At 37.0% G+C, this 19,366-nt stretch overlaps 2 protein-coding genes across 8 annotated transcripts in view; both read left to right on the top strand.

Moving 5' to 3' along the window:
• LOC120626253 overlaps positions 1-15,977 on the top strand; it is a 102,659-nt gene extending 86,682 nt beyond the window's left edge. For 3 of the 6 annotated variants that reach the window (XM_039893676.1, XM_039893675.1, XM_039893674.1), the window contains exons 2-5: positions 3,920-4,285; positions 10,551-10,853; positions 11,193-11,312; positions 11,427-15,977. In XM_039893676.1, the coding sequence (XP_039749610.1) occupies positions 4,046-4,285; positions 10,551-10,853; positions 11,193-11,312; positions 11,427-15,644 (4,881 nt within the window). In that variant the 5' untranslated portion in view covers positions 3,920-4,045 and the 3' untranslated portion in view covers positions 15,645-15,977. Of the gene's footprint in view, positions 1-3,382; positions 4,286-10,550; positions 10,854-11,192; positions 11,313-11,426 lie in introns of those variants that run through there. The other 3 variants (XM_039893673.1, XM_039893678.1, XM_039893677.1) reach the window with 2 other exon arrangements.
• Positions 15,978-17,482: 1,505 nt separating this feature from the next.
• LOC120626551 (mannosyl-oligosaccharide alpha-1,2-mannosidase IA-like) overlaps positions 17,483-19,366 on the top strand; it is a 151,338-nt gene continuing 149,454 nt past the window's right edge. For both annotated transcript variants that reach the window (XM_039894100.1, XM_039894099.1), the window contains exon 1: positions 17,483-18,167. In XM_039894100.1, coding sequence (XP_039750034.1) covers positions 17,556-18,167 — 612 coding nt within the window. In that variant the 5' untranslated portion in view covers positions 17,483-17,555. The remainder of the gene's footprint in view (positions 18,168-19,366) is intronic.

The raw sequence follows: 19,366 nt of genomic DNA, 5'->3' as shown, positions 1-19,366 counted from the left end.
GATTAAAAACACTCACACATAAAAAAAAATTAAAATTTATAAATTACTTTCTTGGTGACATTACGGTTGTTTTGTCACATACCTCGTCCGGGGAACAACTACCGTCATGCTTATTTCTGTCGCCAAGCAGCATTGGTATGTTCCGTTCTAAAGGGTGTGGATGCCGGCGCAATACTGATAGGTACATGGGGCTTGAAACATACGCTTCAGGTTCATGGACACAGGGCGGCGCCTAAAGTATTAACTGTGGTGGCACTTTGTATGACATGTTACGCATGCTCTGCGAAGTATTTCCCTGTTTGTACGTCTTTCGTGAGTCTTTGTACCCAAAGCAATTATAAACACTATCAGCTTTTCACATTAACGTCTTAAGCCCGTATTAATTGACGGCCGAGTGGCGCAGTGGGCAACGACCCTGCTTTCTGAGTCCAAATCCGTGGGTTCGATTCCCACAACTGGAGAGTGTTTGTGTGATGAACATGAATGTTTTTCAGAGTGGGTGTTTATCTGTATATTAGAAGTATTTATGTGTATTATATTCATAAAAAAATATTCATCAGCTATCTCAGAACCCATAACACAAGCTACGATTACTTTGGAGCTAGATGTCGATGTGTGTATTGTCGTAGTATATTTATTTATTATTATTATTTATTAATGAACTGACGTCGAGCTAGGAACACCTTCTCAAGTATTTGTCTATCTATGCGTAGAACTGATCATGAGAACGTAGTCTTAGCTTTACGCTTTACATATTTAATCAGCCGTTAGGTTTGAACGCACCTTAGTGCATATCTTTGTCAGCTTAAATCAGTAAAACACCTTTGGACAACTATTTTTGTAATTTTCTTTTAACGATAAATTTACTTAGTACTTTGCCCGTCTATCCACTAGAATCTTTGAAATTCATAAAGACTGTTATCAATAGCCTATAGCAGTCCTCTGCTGGGCTAGAAGGCCTCTCCCAACGGTAGGATTTCCCTATAATCACCAAGCCGGCCGTAGCACAGAGGACGCTATGGCCGGCCGATATTAAATTAGTCGCCTTATACAACACACCCGCGAAGAGGGGTGACAACTGTATACTAATCTACCGTCAGGCTTCTAGAATAAGCGACAACTATTTTATAGAACTACGGAATAAAAAATACGTAAATCTATTTAAAGTTCAGGTGCAAAAGCTACCAAACCTTTTATTTCCGGGGAGATTAAATAAATCAAGCAAAAATAGGTTTTTGTACACTACAGAAACTTTATCATTCTGAAGGAACCCCAATTGACTTCAGTGCATTATTTATTAGTATCCCTTAAGCCTGTTGGGCTGCAGTCGATGGTAAGTTGACCACATACCAATTTTACGACTTCGACATACTTACACTCTGACTCACGCCGAGAAAGTGCACTCAGCTGATAAATACGTAACAAATTACTATTTTACACTCGTTAAGGGTCCACTTTGTTATGAGACTTTCGTTGACACTTATTTCAAAACTATCGTGGCTTTGATATTTGATAATGCTACATTTTATTAATATTTTACCTTTTGGATTTGTCGTGAACTAGTTACAAAGGTTTGAAAATAAACATAGTGACTGAATAATAATCCAAAAAGCTCAATTTCAGAACCAACTGGAAATGATAATCAATTTTTCTATAAACACTATAAGTATTTGTAATTTGTATCTTTGACATCGACATTAATTATATTACTGTTGAGATTTCCAATCTGATGAGTCCAAAATTTGTCTGTGTGAATACAGGATTTTATTTTGATACACGAAAGCATTACTGTATCTATCCTAAATATATGTACATGAAATGCATTAATCGAATAAATTTTTTAAATTGCACGACTCATGATGCGAAGCATCAGAGAGTGCTTTACGATCAAAAATTTTTTTCGCCTCATTTCGGCGGCTATTTTCATTATTATAGCCTTGTTAGTTCACGGAATCAAGATATTTTGCATACTATTGTCGAGATAATTTAATGGAGATGAATTCCATACTTTTAAAAAATTGATTTACTGCAATAGAATTGGAAAAAAACACCAAAATAGGTCAAAAAATGTTCCTGTCCGTCATGTGTGAAACCCGAAAACACTCTAACTTGTGAAAAAATCCATTATTTGAGTTAATTTTTTTTTTTTATTCTAATCGACGATTTTAGGTCACTGAATGCGAATGATTAATTAATTCAGTCATTTTTTTCAATATTTGATAATTAAATGAGCATTATGAGTCGTGCACTTTTGGATTTTCCAAATTTTTTATCCCCTTGTCGATATAGTTGACTGGACAGATTTTGTTGACCCTCCCAGAATTTAGCAAGCAATGTTTTCGGCTATACCGGGAAATTTAGGCCTTATAAAAGAACAAAAGGAATTCATTAAATGAAATAATCATGTTTATCTTAAAAAGTGGGCCCACAAACATAAAATACAGTTTAGTTTCAATATTCCCCTGTTGAGTGTTGACCCATGTCAAAGGCGTTGTTGGGTCATTTGTCAATCCGTTTATTCCCTTTACATTTTTCTAATATGAGTCATTATGTAACATTCTTTCGTACGTGTTAATATTGGATGTTAAGATAAAAGCTGTAGATGTAGATACTTATGGGCTGATTCATGATTTTTTAAACATCCTTGGAGTTAAGTATAACTTCATTCAACACGTAATATTAGGCATTAATAAACAAGTTGCAGGTAACTGTCACAGATGAAAGTATATCTTTTTTTACTATTGCACGAATTAATTTTTAATATTTTGAATTTGTTCATTGAACAAATTCGACATCATTCGTTAAATTAAAATAATTATATAAGTATAACCTAAAATAAACTATTTAAAACTAAATTAAATCTTAAACGTCCTCGAAACCACCGCAGCGAGGCACACTTCCTAAGATGCTGGCAGCATTGCCCCTTTGGATGGCCAAACTAATTCGTTGCCTGTTGGCCAAGGTAACTGCCCGCTCTAGGATCACCGGTAGACTCGATAACCCTTTTCGATAATTCTTTGAAGAGAGCTCTTGCCTCCGGACCCCACGGTCCCAAATTACATAAGTTAATTTAATGTATTCATTTTAATACGTACTCACTTACCTACCATTACTTTGATAAAGCTTTGAGAGCTTCATCATAGTAATGGTCGCATAAAGCCGCAGAAAATCAGGTTGTTAATTTTGCCACGTACCAACATACTGTGAATTTCTACTTCATAAATTGAAAACAAGTACGAATAGAATTTAATAGAGAATCTATGCACAGATGGTTTAAAACGGCAATATCGCCATATGCACGTGTTCCGAAATAATAGCTCCACTAAAACTTTATAGTTGGGCTTTGTATAGTTATCTCTAAACATAAACAAAGCTCTTGTCAGTAGAGACGCACAATATGTACTTGCATGCGTTAGAAAGAGATGATCAAACCCACGTGAGGAACATCAACAATAGATTACAAAAAAACTAAGCCTACCTGGAAGGTAAGACGCTCGGGTTTTCCGCCCCCGCGCCGCTGCCTTCAGTTCAAGTCAAGTCAGTCTTATAGAAAGCCTTCTCGTAGGCGATCGTATCGGATCGGGTGACTTAACTTTTAATTTAACCAATAGTTTCCAGTTGAAGTAAGTTCATTAGTGATTTTTATCGGTGGCCGAGTGGCAGACAGTGACGCTATTCGGCAGTTGTTAATTGCTTCCCGGTTTAACCACCTGCTGTACTATTAGATAGCTGCCGGTGTCTTCCCGCCTAATTCACCTCTGTGGCTAAATAGGTGCGAGTAATAAAACTTCTGTGAGCATATCTGAACGTAACTTGCGGGGTGGAATTCAAATGTGAAGTTTCTTGGACGTGCGCAGTTTACTTATTGCCTTATACGAAGTTGTTGCGGACAGCGTTTGATAGAGTTATGTATATTTAGCGCGCGGCCATTGTCTTCGATCACAACTGGTATGGAGATTGAATCTCAATGAGGGATCGTATTCAATTGATTCGACGGACAGACAGTGTTCGTGTTTAGAGCGAGCTATGTGGACTTGTTGGTGAAATGATCAAGTTTCGGTATAAGCGAAAGGAAACGAATGATGGCGGGAAAGGTGGGACGGCGATACAGAAGCAGAAAATCGAGGGTTTGAAGGATAGGGAGTTGCTGCCTCCTAAGGATTTAATAGGAGGCTCTCTCGCTGGTGTGAGGCACAACACTCTACCTCGATCTCGCCCGCCGTCCGCTGCAAGACGAGACCCACCCGAAACACTTCTAAGTCAAACCACTTTATCTCTATTCAAAGTAAGTGTGCTAACTGAATTACAAATGTTATGTTAATATGCTATATGTATTACCATTGGTGTTTAATTCAGAATTCAACAGAATATTTATTGCCTAAATGGAATCGTGGCTATTAACTGGTAATGATTTCAGACGTTGATTTAATATGCAGCAATTGTACTTACTTAGGTACAGTCAGTAAATAATTTGCTTTGGTAATGATTTCGTAATTATTTTATTAGGCAAGAAATTGAAATTGAACGTTTTGTTTTATTTAGATTTAGATACCTGTGTATCTTTAGATCTTTCGATGGAAAGGTTTAAATGGGTGTTAGAACAAAGCACGTCAGTCTTGATCTACAAAAAGATAATGTAATGAACGCAAACTGAGTGCAACTCATTCGCGAGGATGAAAACCGTTAGAATTTGCATGTACCGTGCGAGAGGTAACTCTAGCAGACTTCTAGATTTATTTCTCAGAAAAACATTTATTATTGTATATATATATATATATTTATGTCTTATTTTATTTATCTCTTTTAATAATTTATTATATTAGTTATTAGTAGTATGTACTTAAGTGTGTAAATGTATGTATTATTTATTTTAATTGCGATTTCCCGTCTCTCATGTATTATTGTGTACTATCGTTAAGGTTACCTGGCAGAGATCACTTTTAGTGATAAGGTCGCCTTTTGCTTTAATTTTTTTTAAAGTATATTTGTAATTTCTCCTTTATTACGCAATAAAGATGTTTAAATAAATAAAAAAAAAATAAAAAAAATGGCTGTAGTTAATGAAAAGCCTGCCTAACTGCAATGATGCTACGTGGAGTCTCGAAGGTTTAAAACTCGCTCTCCTTCGGCTGAGGATAATGATGATTATTGTCAGAACCCTTAGTAGGTAGTTAGTACAAGATCTACTCGCTCACAATCGAGGAGTCGATTTCACATGCAAAACTGTGTGTCGCCTGGGTAAAAATGGTACTTCTAATACAGTACTCTTCTAAATCCTGTACTTCAAATTTTTGTTTAACAATCGTTCTGTCAAAAACCCGAGCTAAAGAAATGCAGGCAAGTTTGAGCTTTAATTTAATACTACTAAGATCCATTTTATTTCAATGTCCGAGTATTTCCGTGCTCGAAAACGACTCCTCGATTGCAAGCTAGCAAATCTTGTACGTTGCATTACTAATAAGTAATAGGTAAGTAACATTGATACCACTGTCAATCTGTATTCAGTCGTCCGCCAAAAACTCTGCATGATTCCTTTCCAAAAGCGAATTATAATATAATTCACTCTCAAAATTCATGGTAGCTGTTTCAGAAACAACCTGTTGTGGGTTTTTAAAAAAATGCATCAGGTTTATATAAACCTTCGTAATTATAAGGCTACGACTGTATAACCCAGTAAGTCTGCCCACGTACTAACATTATGTACATTTTTTTGCTGGTCAGTTACACGAGCTCATTTTCGCGGTAACCCATCGACCTGCAGTCGCGTGCACTTCGTACATGCAAAAATTCACTGCGTAGCCTAGTTTTATTATAACTAGTATTGGAGCAGAATTTTTTCTTATCGTATCTGCCTGCTTACCTGACCACCCTGTTCTCTATCTGCCCCGTCTTTTTTGCCCTTCTAACAAGTTGCCAACTAGTCTTAATATAAAGCGCAATATTTAAAAAAGGACTGGAATTAAATAGTGCATACAAAGACTTACTTAACTAAGGTTATATTGTGTGAGCTTTAGCGGAAACCTTCGCAGAGGGTTGTGTCCATATACCTACAAATAAACTGTAACAGTAGTATACGCGCAAGCGACGCGAGCACCAACATTTTCTCGCCATATAGGAGATTATGAATATTGCCAATCAATTAAGTTTATTAACACAAGGAAAAGGGCTTACCGTTCCCCTAAAAGGTGATTAGCCCGCTACCATCTTAGATTTCACCATCACTTAACATCAGGTGATGTGAAAAAAATACTTGCAGTAGGGGTAAAGGGGTGCCAACAAACCCCTCTTGCACCTGCAGCGTGCACTTGGAGATGACAGATTGCTATCGGAACCGTTACCAACTAAATAATGGTATGTCGAAATAGCCCTTTATCAATAAACTAGAGACCCGCCGCGCGCCGCAGCTTCGCATGGGTGTTTGTAGTAATTAATAATTCAATTTTGTGCTAACTGCTACACTAATCTTAATATATATAAATCTCCTGTCACGATGTTTGTCCGCGATAGACTCCTAAACTACTTAACAGATTTTGAATTAAATTGGCACACCGTGAGCAGTCTGGTCCAACTTAAGAGATAGGATAGCTTAAATCTTTAATTATAGTCGCAATTTTATTTTATTGCAAAATATTTGTCTATAATTAATTGACAGTCACATGTTATACATGTATATATATATATATATATATATATGTATCGCTAAGCCTTAAATGAGTAAAGTAGTATATATATATATAAATATATACTACTTTAAAAACAAAATCAAACGCAGACGAAGTCGCGGGCAACAGCTAGTTTAGTATAAGTATCTCGTAAGGTTTGCAATGTAAGCGCACAAAAACTATGTTTGTTGCGACATCGCATAACAAATCTTCGAATTTCTTTACTTTTCTCTCCTATAATATACATGTTTACCACATATAAACTTTCCTTTTGAATCACTATCTTATGCTGAAAACTGCATAAAAATCCGTTGTGAAGTTTGAAAGAATCAAGCGAACAAACAGTGGGAAAAATTTTGTTATATCCTTTGTCAAGATTTTAGATTAACAAATATCCATTCACTAAAATCTCGTTTTAGATACGCTTTTAAAATGCGATGTAAAATGTAAATTACTTCACTTGCTGGCTCACTAACGCCTTAATAGTTTTTTTTTGTGATTTCGCAAGCGAACTTTTTTTAAAGGACTAGTTAAAAACCAAGAAAAATACAGTTGCCAGTAAAGTAGAGAGAACTTGTGATGCATTGGCTGTTACTGACCCCCCCAGAGGCTATTGTGCCGAAGACTCCAACGGCAATTTGTTTAAAATGTAAAACAACGCCCGTATTCACGCGGACGTGAGCGATAGCCAAGAGTTGAGTTGTGTCTTGAATTGACTATTGTTTCCTGAAGCAACGTTTGACAAAGCAAACTATCGTTTTGTAATATTTAGCTAAGCACGTGGTTCGAGGTAACTGGTAGACTTCTCTTTGTAGGCAGTTCTCTTTAGGAGAATAAACTTTTATGTTTAGTTATTTATGATCTTAGAATAATAACGCCTTTATTTTTCGTTAAAGTATTAAGTTTGCATATTATATAACAACTAAATCGACTGCGTTCTTTTATTTATATTTTAAATCACTCAGAACTCTTAGTTTCTGCGACAAAAAGTATCTTATGTCCATCAAGGTACAGACTAAAAAATATTTGTGTCAAGATCAGTTTAGATGTGCCTATTCTGAGGTTTAAGCGCGCACACACAAGTCGATGGTATGACGGTATTAGAATATATATACATATATATATTTAATATATTATAAACAAAGTCGCTCGCTCCAGCTGTTTGTACGCTTAGATCTTTTAAACTGCGCATCGGATTTTAATGCAGTTTTCAGCAATAGATAGAATGATTCAAGGGGAAGGGTGATATGTTGTATACCTATATTGCATGCAGAGTTAGATATCTAATAAATGTATTACGGAATTGTATTATTAATTTCTAAAAGCTGCCCCGCATTAGTATCCTCATTACACCAGTACGAAGCCAGGGTGGGTCGCTAATTTATCTAATAAATGCACCTCACATCTTTCTAGGTGGAATTAAGCTTAATGTTAATAATATAAATTTGAGGACCGCCGCCATCTTAATAAAATTATCACAACGCGGCTACAAAATATAAGGCTCTGTTCACAATCACACGCAACAATGGGAGAAGTAGCCGAGTTCTCACCTTTTCTAGTGTTTTACTCGATTCATTAATTTCCGTATATGGCTTAGGTATATATCTCATGTTCTCTTTGCATCAATGGAAAATGGCATCGTAAATAAGGTTAAGACATAACCTTCTGTAAAATGGGAATGTTTCACGAAGTAAGTATATGTAGGTATGGGACTAGGAATTGAAACAAATTGAAACAATTGTCTAATTAATGTTAAAAGGTTTTTTTACATGCTCTTATGAAATGTTCACAAATATGTGCTTCTAAAGTTGTTGTGAGCTGATAGTGATTCCATTCGTCATCTTTAAAACCTTACTTATAAACGTTGTATTAGTGATTAGTTAGTAGTTAGTTATACAATGTTCTCTCTCTATCTGTCATCAGTAATCTGATATTCGAAAGAAGGCGACAACCGCTTTACAACGTTTTCTTTCATAACGTTAACGTACAATACAAGTGAACTAAAATTGTTTATATGTTATTATACTATTATAAGTATCTGACCGCAATAGTTCCCATCAAAATTTCAAGGTAGGTGTAACTATTTGTTTTTCAATTATGAATAATTTCCATCCTGGAAGTTTAACGCAAACAAGTTAAACCAAATATCTACGTCGTTCCATTTGCGATCGACATTGCATAGGTACAGATATTTGCAGTTTTCCTGAATTTTCTGACTTTCCTTTGTGATTTATGCCGCCTTTTCCTAAAAGGTTTTCGGAAACCATACCACATTAATAAAGCACAGGAAAAATTCAATGGAAAAAGCACTTTCAGATTTTCTTAAATTTTCTAATTTTCCTGGTTTTTTTTTGCACAGTCACAAATCATTCCACCCTAACTAGTTATGAGGTTACCAACGAATACCGTTGTAGGTACCTATAGGTAACTTAGATTATACCTACCGAACCAAATTAATTGATCATACCTCTAAAGATTAAATCCTACTATTTAGTGATTTTCTCGTTAGAAATATTTTCCTCGATATAAAGGTATATGCTAAATACCTAGAAGGAAAATAAAAAATAAGTTTTTAGTTGGGACGTCCTTTGTTCGACACGATCGGTGCACTAAGCTATAGCGGAAGGCACGATGCGATGCGTCCGCCCATCTACCGGATGACACAATATTTTTATAATTTCACAACTTGTTCTATGTTTTGTTTTATGTCAAACTGCAAAAATTACATTTTATACTGCTACCTAAGTGCTCTATATACTTTAGTAGAAGTCGAGCTTTTTGTGGCAGAGCTCGTCTGTGGAAATACTATCGCCATGTTTATTTCTGCCAGTGTTCCAATCTAAAAGGCGTGGTTGCCGGTGTAATAACAGGCACATGAGTCTTAACATCTATGCCTCAAATTGTTGGACACTGTGAAGTGTTGCTCTGTTTATATTATCTGGACCGACATAACCGAAAAAACGACCGACGAATATGTGAATATGCCTATTACGAAATCTATTTGAATTTTCGAGCTTTAGGTTAGACCTGAGATTGAACAAAAACAATCATTTTTTTTCAGGAATTGTGCTTAAATTACTAAAAAATTTTGTGTTTTATTTTGTAAATCTCAATTATAATTTTTATGTCTGTCTACAAAATGAATTATTATTGAGTTTATTCTAATACTCATAATAACAAGTATATTTTGTCATTGATTTAATACTAGAATCACAGGAAACAATTTCTTGCACTGGAATTCGTGGCATAAAAATTTACTTTGTATACAAAATAGGTAGGCATGACAGTTATATTTACAATCTATAAACTTTAGTACAGAAGTAACGTATTTTTAAAACAATACTTTAGACAATCTGTCCTTCAGTATTATATAAAATAACTCTAGCCATAGAAAGCAAGTTATCAGACTAAAATAAGCGGGTAATTTGGAAGTCATGTCACAAATTACAACAGATAGGAATGCCGAAACAACCGATGTTAAACCGTGAAACAAAATTATTGCGAAAGGTAAAAAACAAAGTGTAGGTAATTTTTTACGTCAACATCGGCGCCGGGTCACGAGACGCGTGTTTTTGACCTATCATATTCGTGCCATACTGGTTTTGATAACCATTGTCTGATGCAATCAAATTCAAACCTTATGGCACCTGAATAAAAACGGATGTTATATGAATGCTTCTGGTAACAGTAGACCCTCTCTGTCTGAGTGCGATGTTATTACCTCTTCTCTATTGTCCCGTAATAGAAACTAACACCAGAAATTTTAAATTTGATCAATATAGCACTAATTATCTTCAAACCCTCTTCTAGAAGAGATCATTTATCCAGCAGAACTAAAACATTACTCGCGTTTTACGTAACTTATGGTTATGCTTTCTTCTATTTCAGGAGCTATTCGCTCAACTGCAATGGTCAGCAGAACGAGCGCCAGCGGCCGACAGTCTCCGCAGGGCGTTAGGCGGCGGTGGGGCTCGCTTCCAACTTGGTTGCATGGCCGACGCGAGCGAATGCTTCGAACATCTTCTTCTACGAGTCCATGCTCACGTAGCAGCCGGCAGTGGCGACAAGCGAGATGATGACGCCTGCAGGGCACCACATTGTGTGCCCCATAGGAAATTCGCTATGATGCTCGTGGAGCAGTCGGTATGCGGTGCCTGTCAAGCAACTTCGGAACCTCTACCTTTTACTCAGGTATGCAACGACAGTATATTGTATGCTATTAGACATGTAGTTAACTAGCAATTCAAAAGGGCAATAGCGCCAGCATTTTTGGTACCATGCCCATAAGTGATATTTATTGTAAATATTAATTTGAGTTTGTAATTATTCTTTTCCTAGAAAAATATATTTTTCGTTGGTTTTTTATGGATATGATATATATGGATGGATAAAGGATATAATGAATGCTAAAAAAAACTAGTAATTTAAAAATTAGCTAACCATTAAACATCATATTATATTCTAGAGCAGATGGAACTCTCAAACTGTGTAACTTATAAATAAAGTAATGTTTTTATTATATTTTCACAGATGGTTCACTACGTCTCAGCAACAGCACTAACCGCGCAAGCAGCTCTTGGAGAACATGGTGACAGCTTTGGCCTTCTACTGAAAAAGGCAGGGGGCATGGGCGATATAAGAGACTGTCCTGTAAGTTGAAAAATTCTCTATATTCTTAATAATTAGCTCAGAATCCAACTTTGTAAACCAATCTTTTTAGGTAAAAAGCTCAATAATCTAAACATTCTTTTCCTTTTTTCTCAGAATGCGTGCGGAGCTAAAATTCAAATCTGCAGAACACTAATGAATCGTCCTGAAGTCGTATCAATCGGGATGGTTTGGGACTCCGAAAGGCCAGCTGCCGAGCATGTAGCGGCGGTCTACGCAGCTTTAGGTACCGAATTACGTCCAACGGATGCATTCCACGCATGCGTCGATAGAGCCTGGGCAGCTCGCGCTACCCACCAACTTGTCGGTCTTGTGACGTACTATGGCAAGCACTACTCCACTTTCTTCTTCCATAGTAAGCTAAGGGTATGGATATACTTCGACGACGCAGACGTCAAAGAAATTGGACCGGAATGGTCACAAGTTGTTGAGAAGTGCAAAAGAGGCCGATTTCAACCTCTCTTGCTCTTGTATGCTGCAGTAGATGGTACGCCATGTGATACACGCCATGCTCCTAAAGATGTAGTGCCATTCCCTGCACCCGAACCACGAAGAGCGGTTACTCCAGCTCCTGAACGGCCAATAGCGAGTTATGCCAGAAGAGCGGTTACTCCTGGCCCGGATAACGATAGTGATTATGTAAGTCGGAAAACTGTAGAAAATATGCTAGACGTTCAAGCTAGTCGACGAGCACAGTTAGCAAGAAGTCTAAGTACAAGCTCTGCTTCAGACACGCAAGAAAGACCGAGAGCCCGCAGAGATTCTGGAAACTGGAGTGGAGATAGAAACAGTGCATCGTCAGCTTCATCTTCGACAGTAGAAAGTCCATATATGTATCCAAGAGGCCGTGGACCTGGTAGCATTCCTAGTAGCCCAACTAGAAAAGGAGAATTATCAAGTGGTGGTTCCTGTGACGCTGGTTATGATTCCTACTCGCTATCATCTACCGACAGCTTACCTCTTCAACAAGGCTTAAGACATAATTTACAACTTGCTCAGATTCCTGAGTTGACCACCCGAGGTGATTGTGAAGCTCTTTGTCTGGAAGCAGATAGGTTATTAGAAAAATCGCGTCATGCCGAAGACGCTGCTGATTATGAAACTGCTCTTGTACTTTGCGATGCCGCAGCAGCTAAAGCTCGTGCTGCAATGGATGCACCTTATAACAATCCGCATACAATGACATTTGCTCGAATGAAGCATAATACTTGCGTGATGCGGGCTCGTAGCCTTCAACGACGTATGGCTGGAATGAATAGAGTCACGGAAATTCCACAAACAGCGGCGGTGAGAAACACTAAATGTGGGCTTGAAAGTTCGCCTACCACCATCGAAATTTATGCGACCTTACCTAAAAAGAAAGGGTCAGCTAAGAAATCGCCTAAAAACATTGAAGACGATATAGATAATCCCCCTAGAGAACGTCCGCCACGACATAAATCTCGAGAGGAAGAAAAAGTGCGAGAGAAACGGTCGAGAAGCGAAGACCGGAGCCGTGCACGAAAGGAAATAACCGTGGCACCGGAAAAAAAGGAAGAGCCCGCTGAAGACAAAAAAGCAAATAAAAAACAGCACAAAATTCGTAGAAAACTACTAATGGGTGGATTAATAAGGAGAAAAAACCGTTCAATGCCAGATTTAACGGAGGGAGCAGATGCGAACAGTGAAAATAAAAACAAGGAGACGCGTGTATCTTCTGTTGATGACGCAGATGTAGGGAGAAGAAAAGTTGAGGACAAGAGTAACCTGAGTGGTTATTTGTCAGAAGGTCACTTAGAATATTCAGCGGCGAGTGGAACAAATCCTAACTTAGAGAGAAGCAAACTAATGAGAAAAAGCTTTCATGGAAGCGCTGGTAAAATATTGACCGCTGCGAAAGTACCACCACCGCCGCCGCTGCGAACGACTTCTCAGCTTAGCGGGACTAAGTTCGAATCAGAAGTAACAGAGCACGGTATCCAGTCACGGCCACAACAACCTTTACCACCTTCCACTCACGGCGAATATTCCTATTCTCAGGACAATGAAGAAGATTGTGGCTTTTCTGAACAATACGGCGAGGAGCATCAGTCTCTACCGTTTCTTCCATCTTACGATGAAAATTCTATGAATCACTATAACAATAATAGACTAGACGATTCACCGGATACGTCCCAAAATTTTCATACAGTGGTTACTAAAGCTATGATCCATCACGAGCAGAGTCCAGTTAAAAGAGATAATATGCCAAACATATTGCCCTCTCCACATAATATTCAAAATCTGACTAACGTATTCGATAACGGAGTGGATGTTGTCGATTGTGCAATGCCAAGGAGATCGCCACCAATGTTCGAATTACCACCATATCCGAGTCCAATGAACTCTGTCAATCACTCGAGACAGCCAAGTGAAGAATTTCCGCCACCTCCGCCACCGATCGTTATAGCGCAACAAAACTTGATACAATTACAAGATGAACTAATTAAATTGCATCAACGTAATAACAATTCAGATAATAATAATTATGGTAATTATAACAATAGTAATCAAACAAACGCACAAAACGATTCACTTCTGGCCCAGCTACAAGAAAAAAGAAATCAAATTCTTAGAAATGAAGACTGCATTACAAAACTTAACCAATTAGAAACTATTGGCACACCTGGGGACAATTGGCTAAAAGAATTGCAAGCCAAACAAGCAGCTCTAAGATTAAAAAGGTCTGGTTCCCTTGAGTGCCAGCTATCGTCGAATACTAATGAAAATCCTCCGCAAAACTTCGAAAATAGTAGTAATGTTAGGAATATAGCTTCCAGATTCGAAAACAGTGCACAAAGTGTATCTAACGAAGCAGAGCGAGCCCATGTTGGTTATGTTGGTATAGGCGGAAGTCGAGACGTCATAAATTGTTCCAATCAATCTAACAATAGGATATACGCAAGACGCGCTTCATCATCTTCTATTGATCCTAAGTATACCGATGACGAAGATCAAAAGAATGTAAATGGTGCTCTATATGGCGACCGTACGAAACCTAAGAAAAAGTCGGTTTCTTTTTGTGATCAAGTTATTTTAGTAGCGACTGCAGAAGATCAAGACGATGATAGTTACATACCCAATCCAATTTTAGAAAGAGTATTAAAGTCGGCTATGAATAAACCAGAACTAACCACTGTTCCGCTACAAACAGAAAAGTCATCCCTCCAAAGAACAGAGTCTTTTGACAGTCAATCTTCGAGATCTACTATATCAGCATTATCACAAACATCATATGCACCCAATGATGGCGGTCACGCCGACTATTATAGAGTACAAAACTCTTACCCCACGTATGAAATTGCTCAAACAAGGCCTCAACAACAATTTAACCCTCAGAAGAGTACATCTGTACACGGAACTAATTCACCAGTGCAATCAAACCAGAATCCAAATTTGCCGATTAATAATCAGATTTATCAAGCTCTTCCGGCTAATTCTCAACAGAATGCTAGTAACCCGGTACCTTATAATCAACCACCATCTGCATATTCCAATCAAAGCAGCACCAGCCCACCAAACTTCAGCCACAATCCTGCTAATAGACTGACACCTACGTCACACAATGCTCCTTATATAGCTAAACACGTTCCAAATATTCAAAGACCTATGCCGAATTCATATCCGCATCCTACGGGTCAATTGCATCAAGGAAATCCAACGCAAAACAACAGTTATTACCATTTAAAACCTGCGCCACCCTCTGTGCCTTACCCAAATTACTACAACCCACCGACAAGCTATCCTAACTCAGATTATTCTAGTCGATATCCCCAAGTGAATAGTACAAATCATTATAATAATAACCATTCGCCTTACCAACGAGTACCACCGCCGCACGGCGACATGCCAGTCGACCACTACAATAATAATAATAATAATTACCAGAAGATACCCAATAACCATTACCTTGACAACAATGCGAACAACCAAAGTCGCATAAATGACTCAAGAAATTATACAAATTCTCAACAGCGCGCCCCAATATACAACCAACCTTCAGATAACGACCAATATCAGTATCCTCAAAATGGTTACAACCCATATCAACATTTACCGCCACCGAAACAAATGCAGAAGAAATCGGTGTCCTTCGAACCAGGTACCAAAGGGGGAACGGACTCTCCTGTACCACCACAGATGGCCGGAAATTATGGGAGCGAAGGTCTGGCAACTACACTTATGTCTGGACAAAAATCGCCTTGTAATTTATGTCGTAAGAAAACTGTAATCCCTCCGGCGATATACTGTCCAGACTGTGATTACTACATGTCAAGATTCAAACCTCGTTCATAGCACTAATGACGTAGGCAACTATGATGAAATACGAATAAATCCTACCGAATAAAAAGATTTTATAGATATTTAATAGTTATTTAGTAAAATGTAAACAGCGAAGTAAATGCTTTTAATGATAAAAAAATTAAAATGCTTTTAATGATGATAAAATTTACTTATGTAGGTACTTGATTACAATGTTTTGATAAATATACATATTCAATGAAGTGAATACGACTGATCTCAATTAAGCCTTTTAAAGATTATTCCCTTCTCTAATTTAAATTTAGTACTTTCCTGCCTGTTTACTAAATAAGTATATGATGTATATGTAGGTAAGCTATTTTTGTATGTGACATTTTTAAATCATTTTGTTACTCTAAAATTAAAAACATATTTCTAAAATTAGCAAATTTGTTTTATTTGCATTTTAATCTAAGAATAGGTGTACAACTTCCCCGGCGTGATCCTACCCCATGAGCGCCGGTAGGCTTCTTTGGCATGGTGCATCCGAAACCTTTATAGATTTAACCGCAACGAAAAGCGAACATGCTGGTATATCTACGAGTAGATGTATATATAAATATTTTTGTTAACTGGATATTATTATAACCATACAGTTTATTAATACCTAGTTGCTTTCAAAGAATCAGGTGAGAGGAGAAAGAACCCCCTTGTTGTCTCAACCTGACCATGCCCATGGTGAAGTTCTAGATCCACTTTATAAATAACTATGACCATTGGATCAGCGTGATGGGTTGACTCAAAATTCCTTCCATCTTATTAGCTAGCAATGGTTCGCGTACGTACATATGCTGAGAATGACGATGATGATACAATTTACCAACCCAAATCGTATTTTATAATATGAAATTGTAATATTGAGGTTGAATCTATGTAGATAAAAAAGCCTACCTATAGGTATAAATACCTACCTATAGGTACTGAGTGCCAACATTTTAAAAACACTTCTGTCTGTTTACTTTTTTTTAACGCCTAACTATTAGCTTAAGTAACTATTAACTATTTAGCTTAATTTTATAAAGGAAAATTCCCGTAAAAATACCGTATAGATAGCATAGGTATCTTATCAAGTTACTGGCACAGGTTATTGGTGCAATTTACCTTCAACATAATATAGGTAGTAACGAAAAAAATATAGTTTACCATGGGTTACCATGGGTCTGTTGATAGCATCTTAGTTAGTACATAGAACCTCTTAAACGCTTCTAACGCAGAGTCGTAGCGACTTTTGAAAAGATTTTAATCTTGGCGTAGGAGTAAGGTTGTATATTCATTGATATCCACAAATAAAATGACTGGAGTTCAGATCTTTTAAAAAAGTAACTCGTGTCAAGTTGGCAATTCAGTGGGGTGGCCAAACCAAAATATTTTTACCTTTTTCGGTTCAAATAAATGGATGTAATAACTACAACTATTTTAAAAAGGAGAATCTAAATAAATAATATAGCCATAGCCATTAGTTCTGAATTGCTAGGAATGGAATTTATTCATTATTATTATCATGGTTATGAACCTGTTTACAATACTTGTCAAACTGTAAAAATAATGTAATTACTGATAAATCAAAAAAAAGAAAATTAATTACAAAATTTAATTACAAAAAAAAAAATACACTCGTGAGTTACATATTTTATAATAATGTATTGAAACGGTAAATAAGGACTGTTATATAAATTAAATTAGCTAAAAAATTTGAAACAATTAATAGTTAAACAGCTGGATGTTTGTTCCTAATTTAAATTTAATAGGGTAATTTTGGATATTTACTACAGCAACCCTGAAGTTTGGCACTTCAATTTTCATTTCAGCAGTTCTCTAATGGCGACCACCAATGACGGGTCGCCTGCTGGAATTTGACGTTTAGTTATTATTTAGGATACTGTTATATACCGTGTTTACGTAAACATGACGGGAATATTGCCGAGTTACCAGCGATTTGTTAACGGGGTACCCGTGCCGTCCATCTCGAGACGCTCTTTCCGTCTTCGTGAAAAATATTTGATTATTTCTGTTCTCCTGACATTTGGTATCGTGTGGCTAGGTGCACTCTTCTATTTGCCAGAGTTTAAAAGTTCCACCAGTGTGAACGACAGTGTTTATAATGTGTACAAACGCATCCAAAAAGCTGGTCCAGAGCTCCTTATGCCCCCTCCTCTCGCCCAAAATGAAGTTGGGGACTTTCCTGTAGTGGGAATCGCTCGTCATGGAGAAGAGGGAGACGATCCTCACGTTGTTGAGGACAGAAATCGTTTACGAGCAAAGATAGATGAGGACATGGGTATGAAAGTTCTAGAGCGACCTCAGTTTGACGTTGCACCATCTGGTTCATCATCTAAAGGGCCTAGCAAACCTCCCGTAGATGCTATTGAGGAACCTGCACTAGGTAACAATGCTGCTAACAAGAATGTGTCGCCGTTTGACCGGAAGGTGGATAGTTCAGTCCAGAAGTATGTGTTACCAGCCTTAGATCCAAGTGCAGATATAGAAATCAGGCATAAACGGGATACTGTTAAAGAGGTAAGTTTATGATAGATATAGCCTAAGCATTGTTTGTGAAAATTTCTTTCTCATTTTATCTTTCTTTTTTTTTTAATTTTACTTACAAATTCTACAGTGGTATAATATACAAACATTCTGCCAAACTGCATAACAGTTTGTTGACAGCATCTGCTCTCATATAATATAACCTAGCTATAAATTATTAGATGCTTAAATCTATCAACAAAGATTTGGGATTTGACAATTTCTCAATTTGCTTTTTACCGCAGCTTTTTTTGAACCCATCAATAAAAATGCGTCTCCAGACTATTAAGGTTTTGTTGTAATTCTGGGTACAATTCTGTTCAGGTGTATATATCCATACTAATATTAGAAATGACTAAGTTTGACACATCCACAAACCACAAACCCTGAAGAATTTTCGGTCAAACATTGATGTATCCTGAAATTGAATACTTTTATCCTGGGTAAACAATTAGGTCCTGCTGGAGTTTTTTAAAACAAAAAAAATGTTTATTAATTCACTTTTTGCATCAATCCTGCAAGAACTAGTACTGATTTATACCATTACCATTTCTATAACATTTTAAGGGTATACCCTTCCGTTCCGGGTACCCCTATATTATTAACCATGGTATAATAAGACAGAGGTCATCTGCTAATTTGTTAACCATAAACCTGTTAAGTAGGGAAAATGAAATGACTCCGTGGTATATATGCAAGATAAGATTTTTCTGCAAATTTGTAATCATATGTAAAAAGAAATGAATTTAATAAAGCACGGCAAGACATGGCACTGACACGGCAAGACAGTGGCAAGACACTGAGTACCGAGTGAGCTTTTTTTTGTCAGAATTCAGTCTTTCTGCTTAAGCTAAATGTTTCATATATATATATATATATAGCGGTGGCCGGTGATAGCCAAGTGGGTAGGTCTTAACTTTTCTAAGTTTTGTACGTTTTAAGTAATTTAAATATCAGTTGCTACAATGGTGAAGGAAAAAATTCTGAAGACACCTGCATGTCTGATAGTTCTACAGAATTCTCTCAAAGGTGATGAGGTCCACCAATCTGCACTGGGCCAGTGTGGTGGAATATAGCCGTAACCCCTTCTCATTATGGGAGGAGACTTATAATGGGTTGATACTATGATGATGATGAAATGTTTCATTATGTGTTTTAATAAAGTTAAAGTTTCAGCCATATAAAACTTTTTA

The sequence above is a fragment of the Pararge aegeria genome, chromosome 9, assembly GCF_905163445.1.
Source record: "Pararge aegeria chromosome 9, ilParAegt1.1, whole genome shotgun sequence".
NCBI lineage: Eukaryota > Metazoa > Arthropoda > Insecta > Lepidoptera > Nymphalidae > Pararge > Pararge aegeria.
Note: the sequence above shows the minus strand (reverse complement) of the source record. Positions and strands in the feature narration are given on the sequence as shown.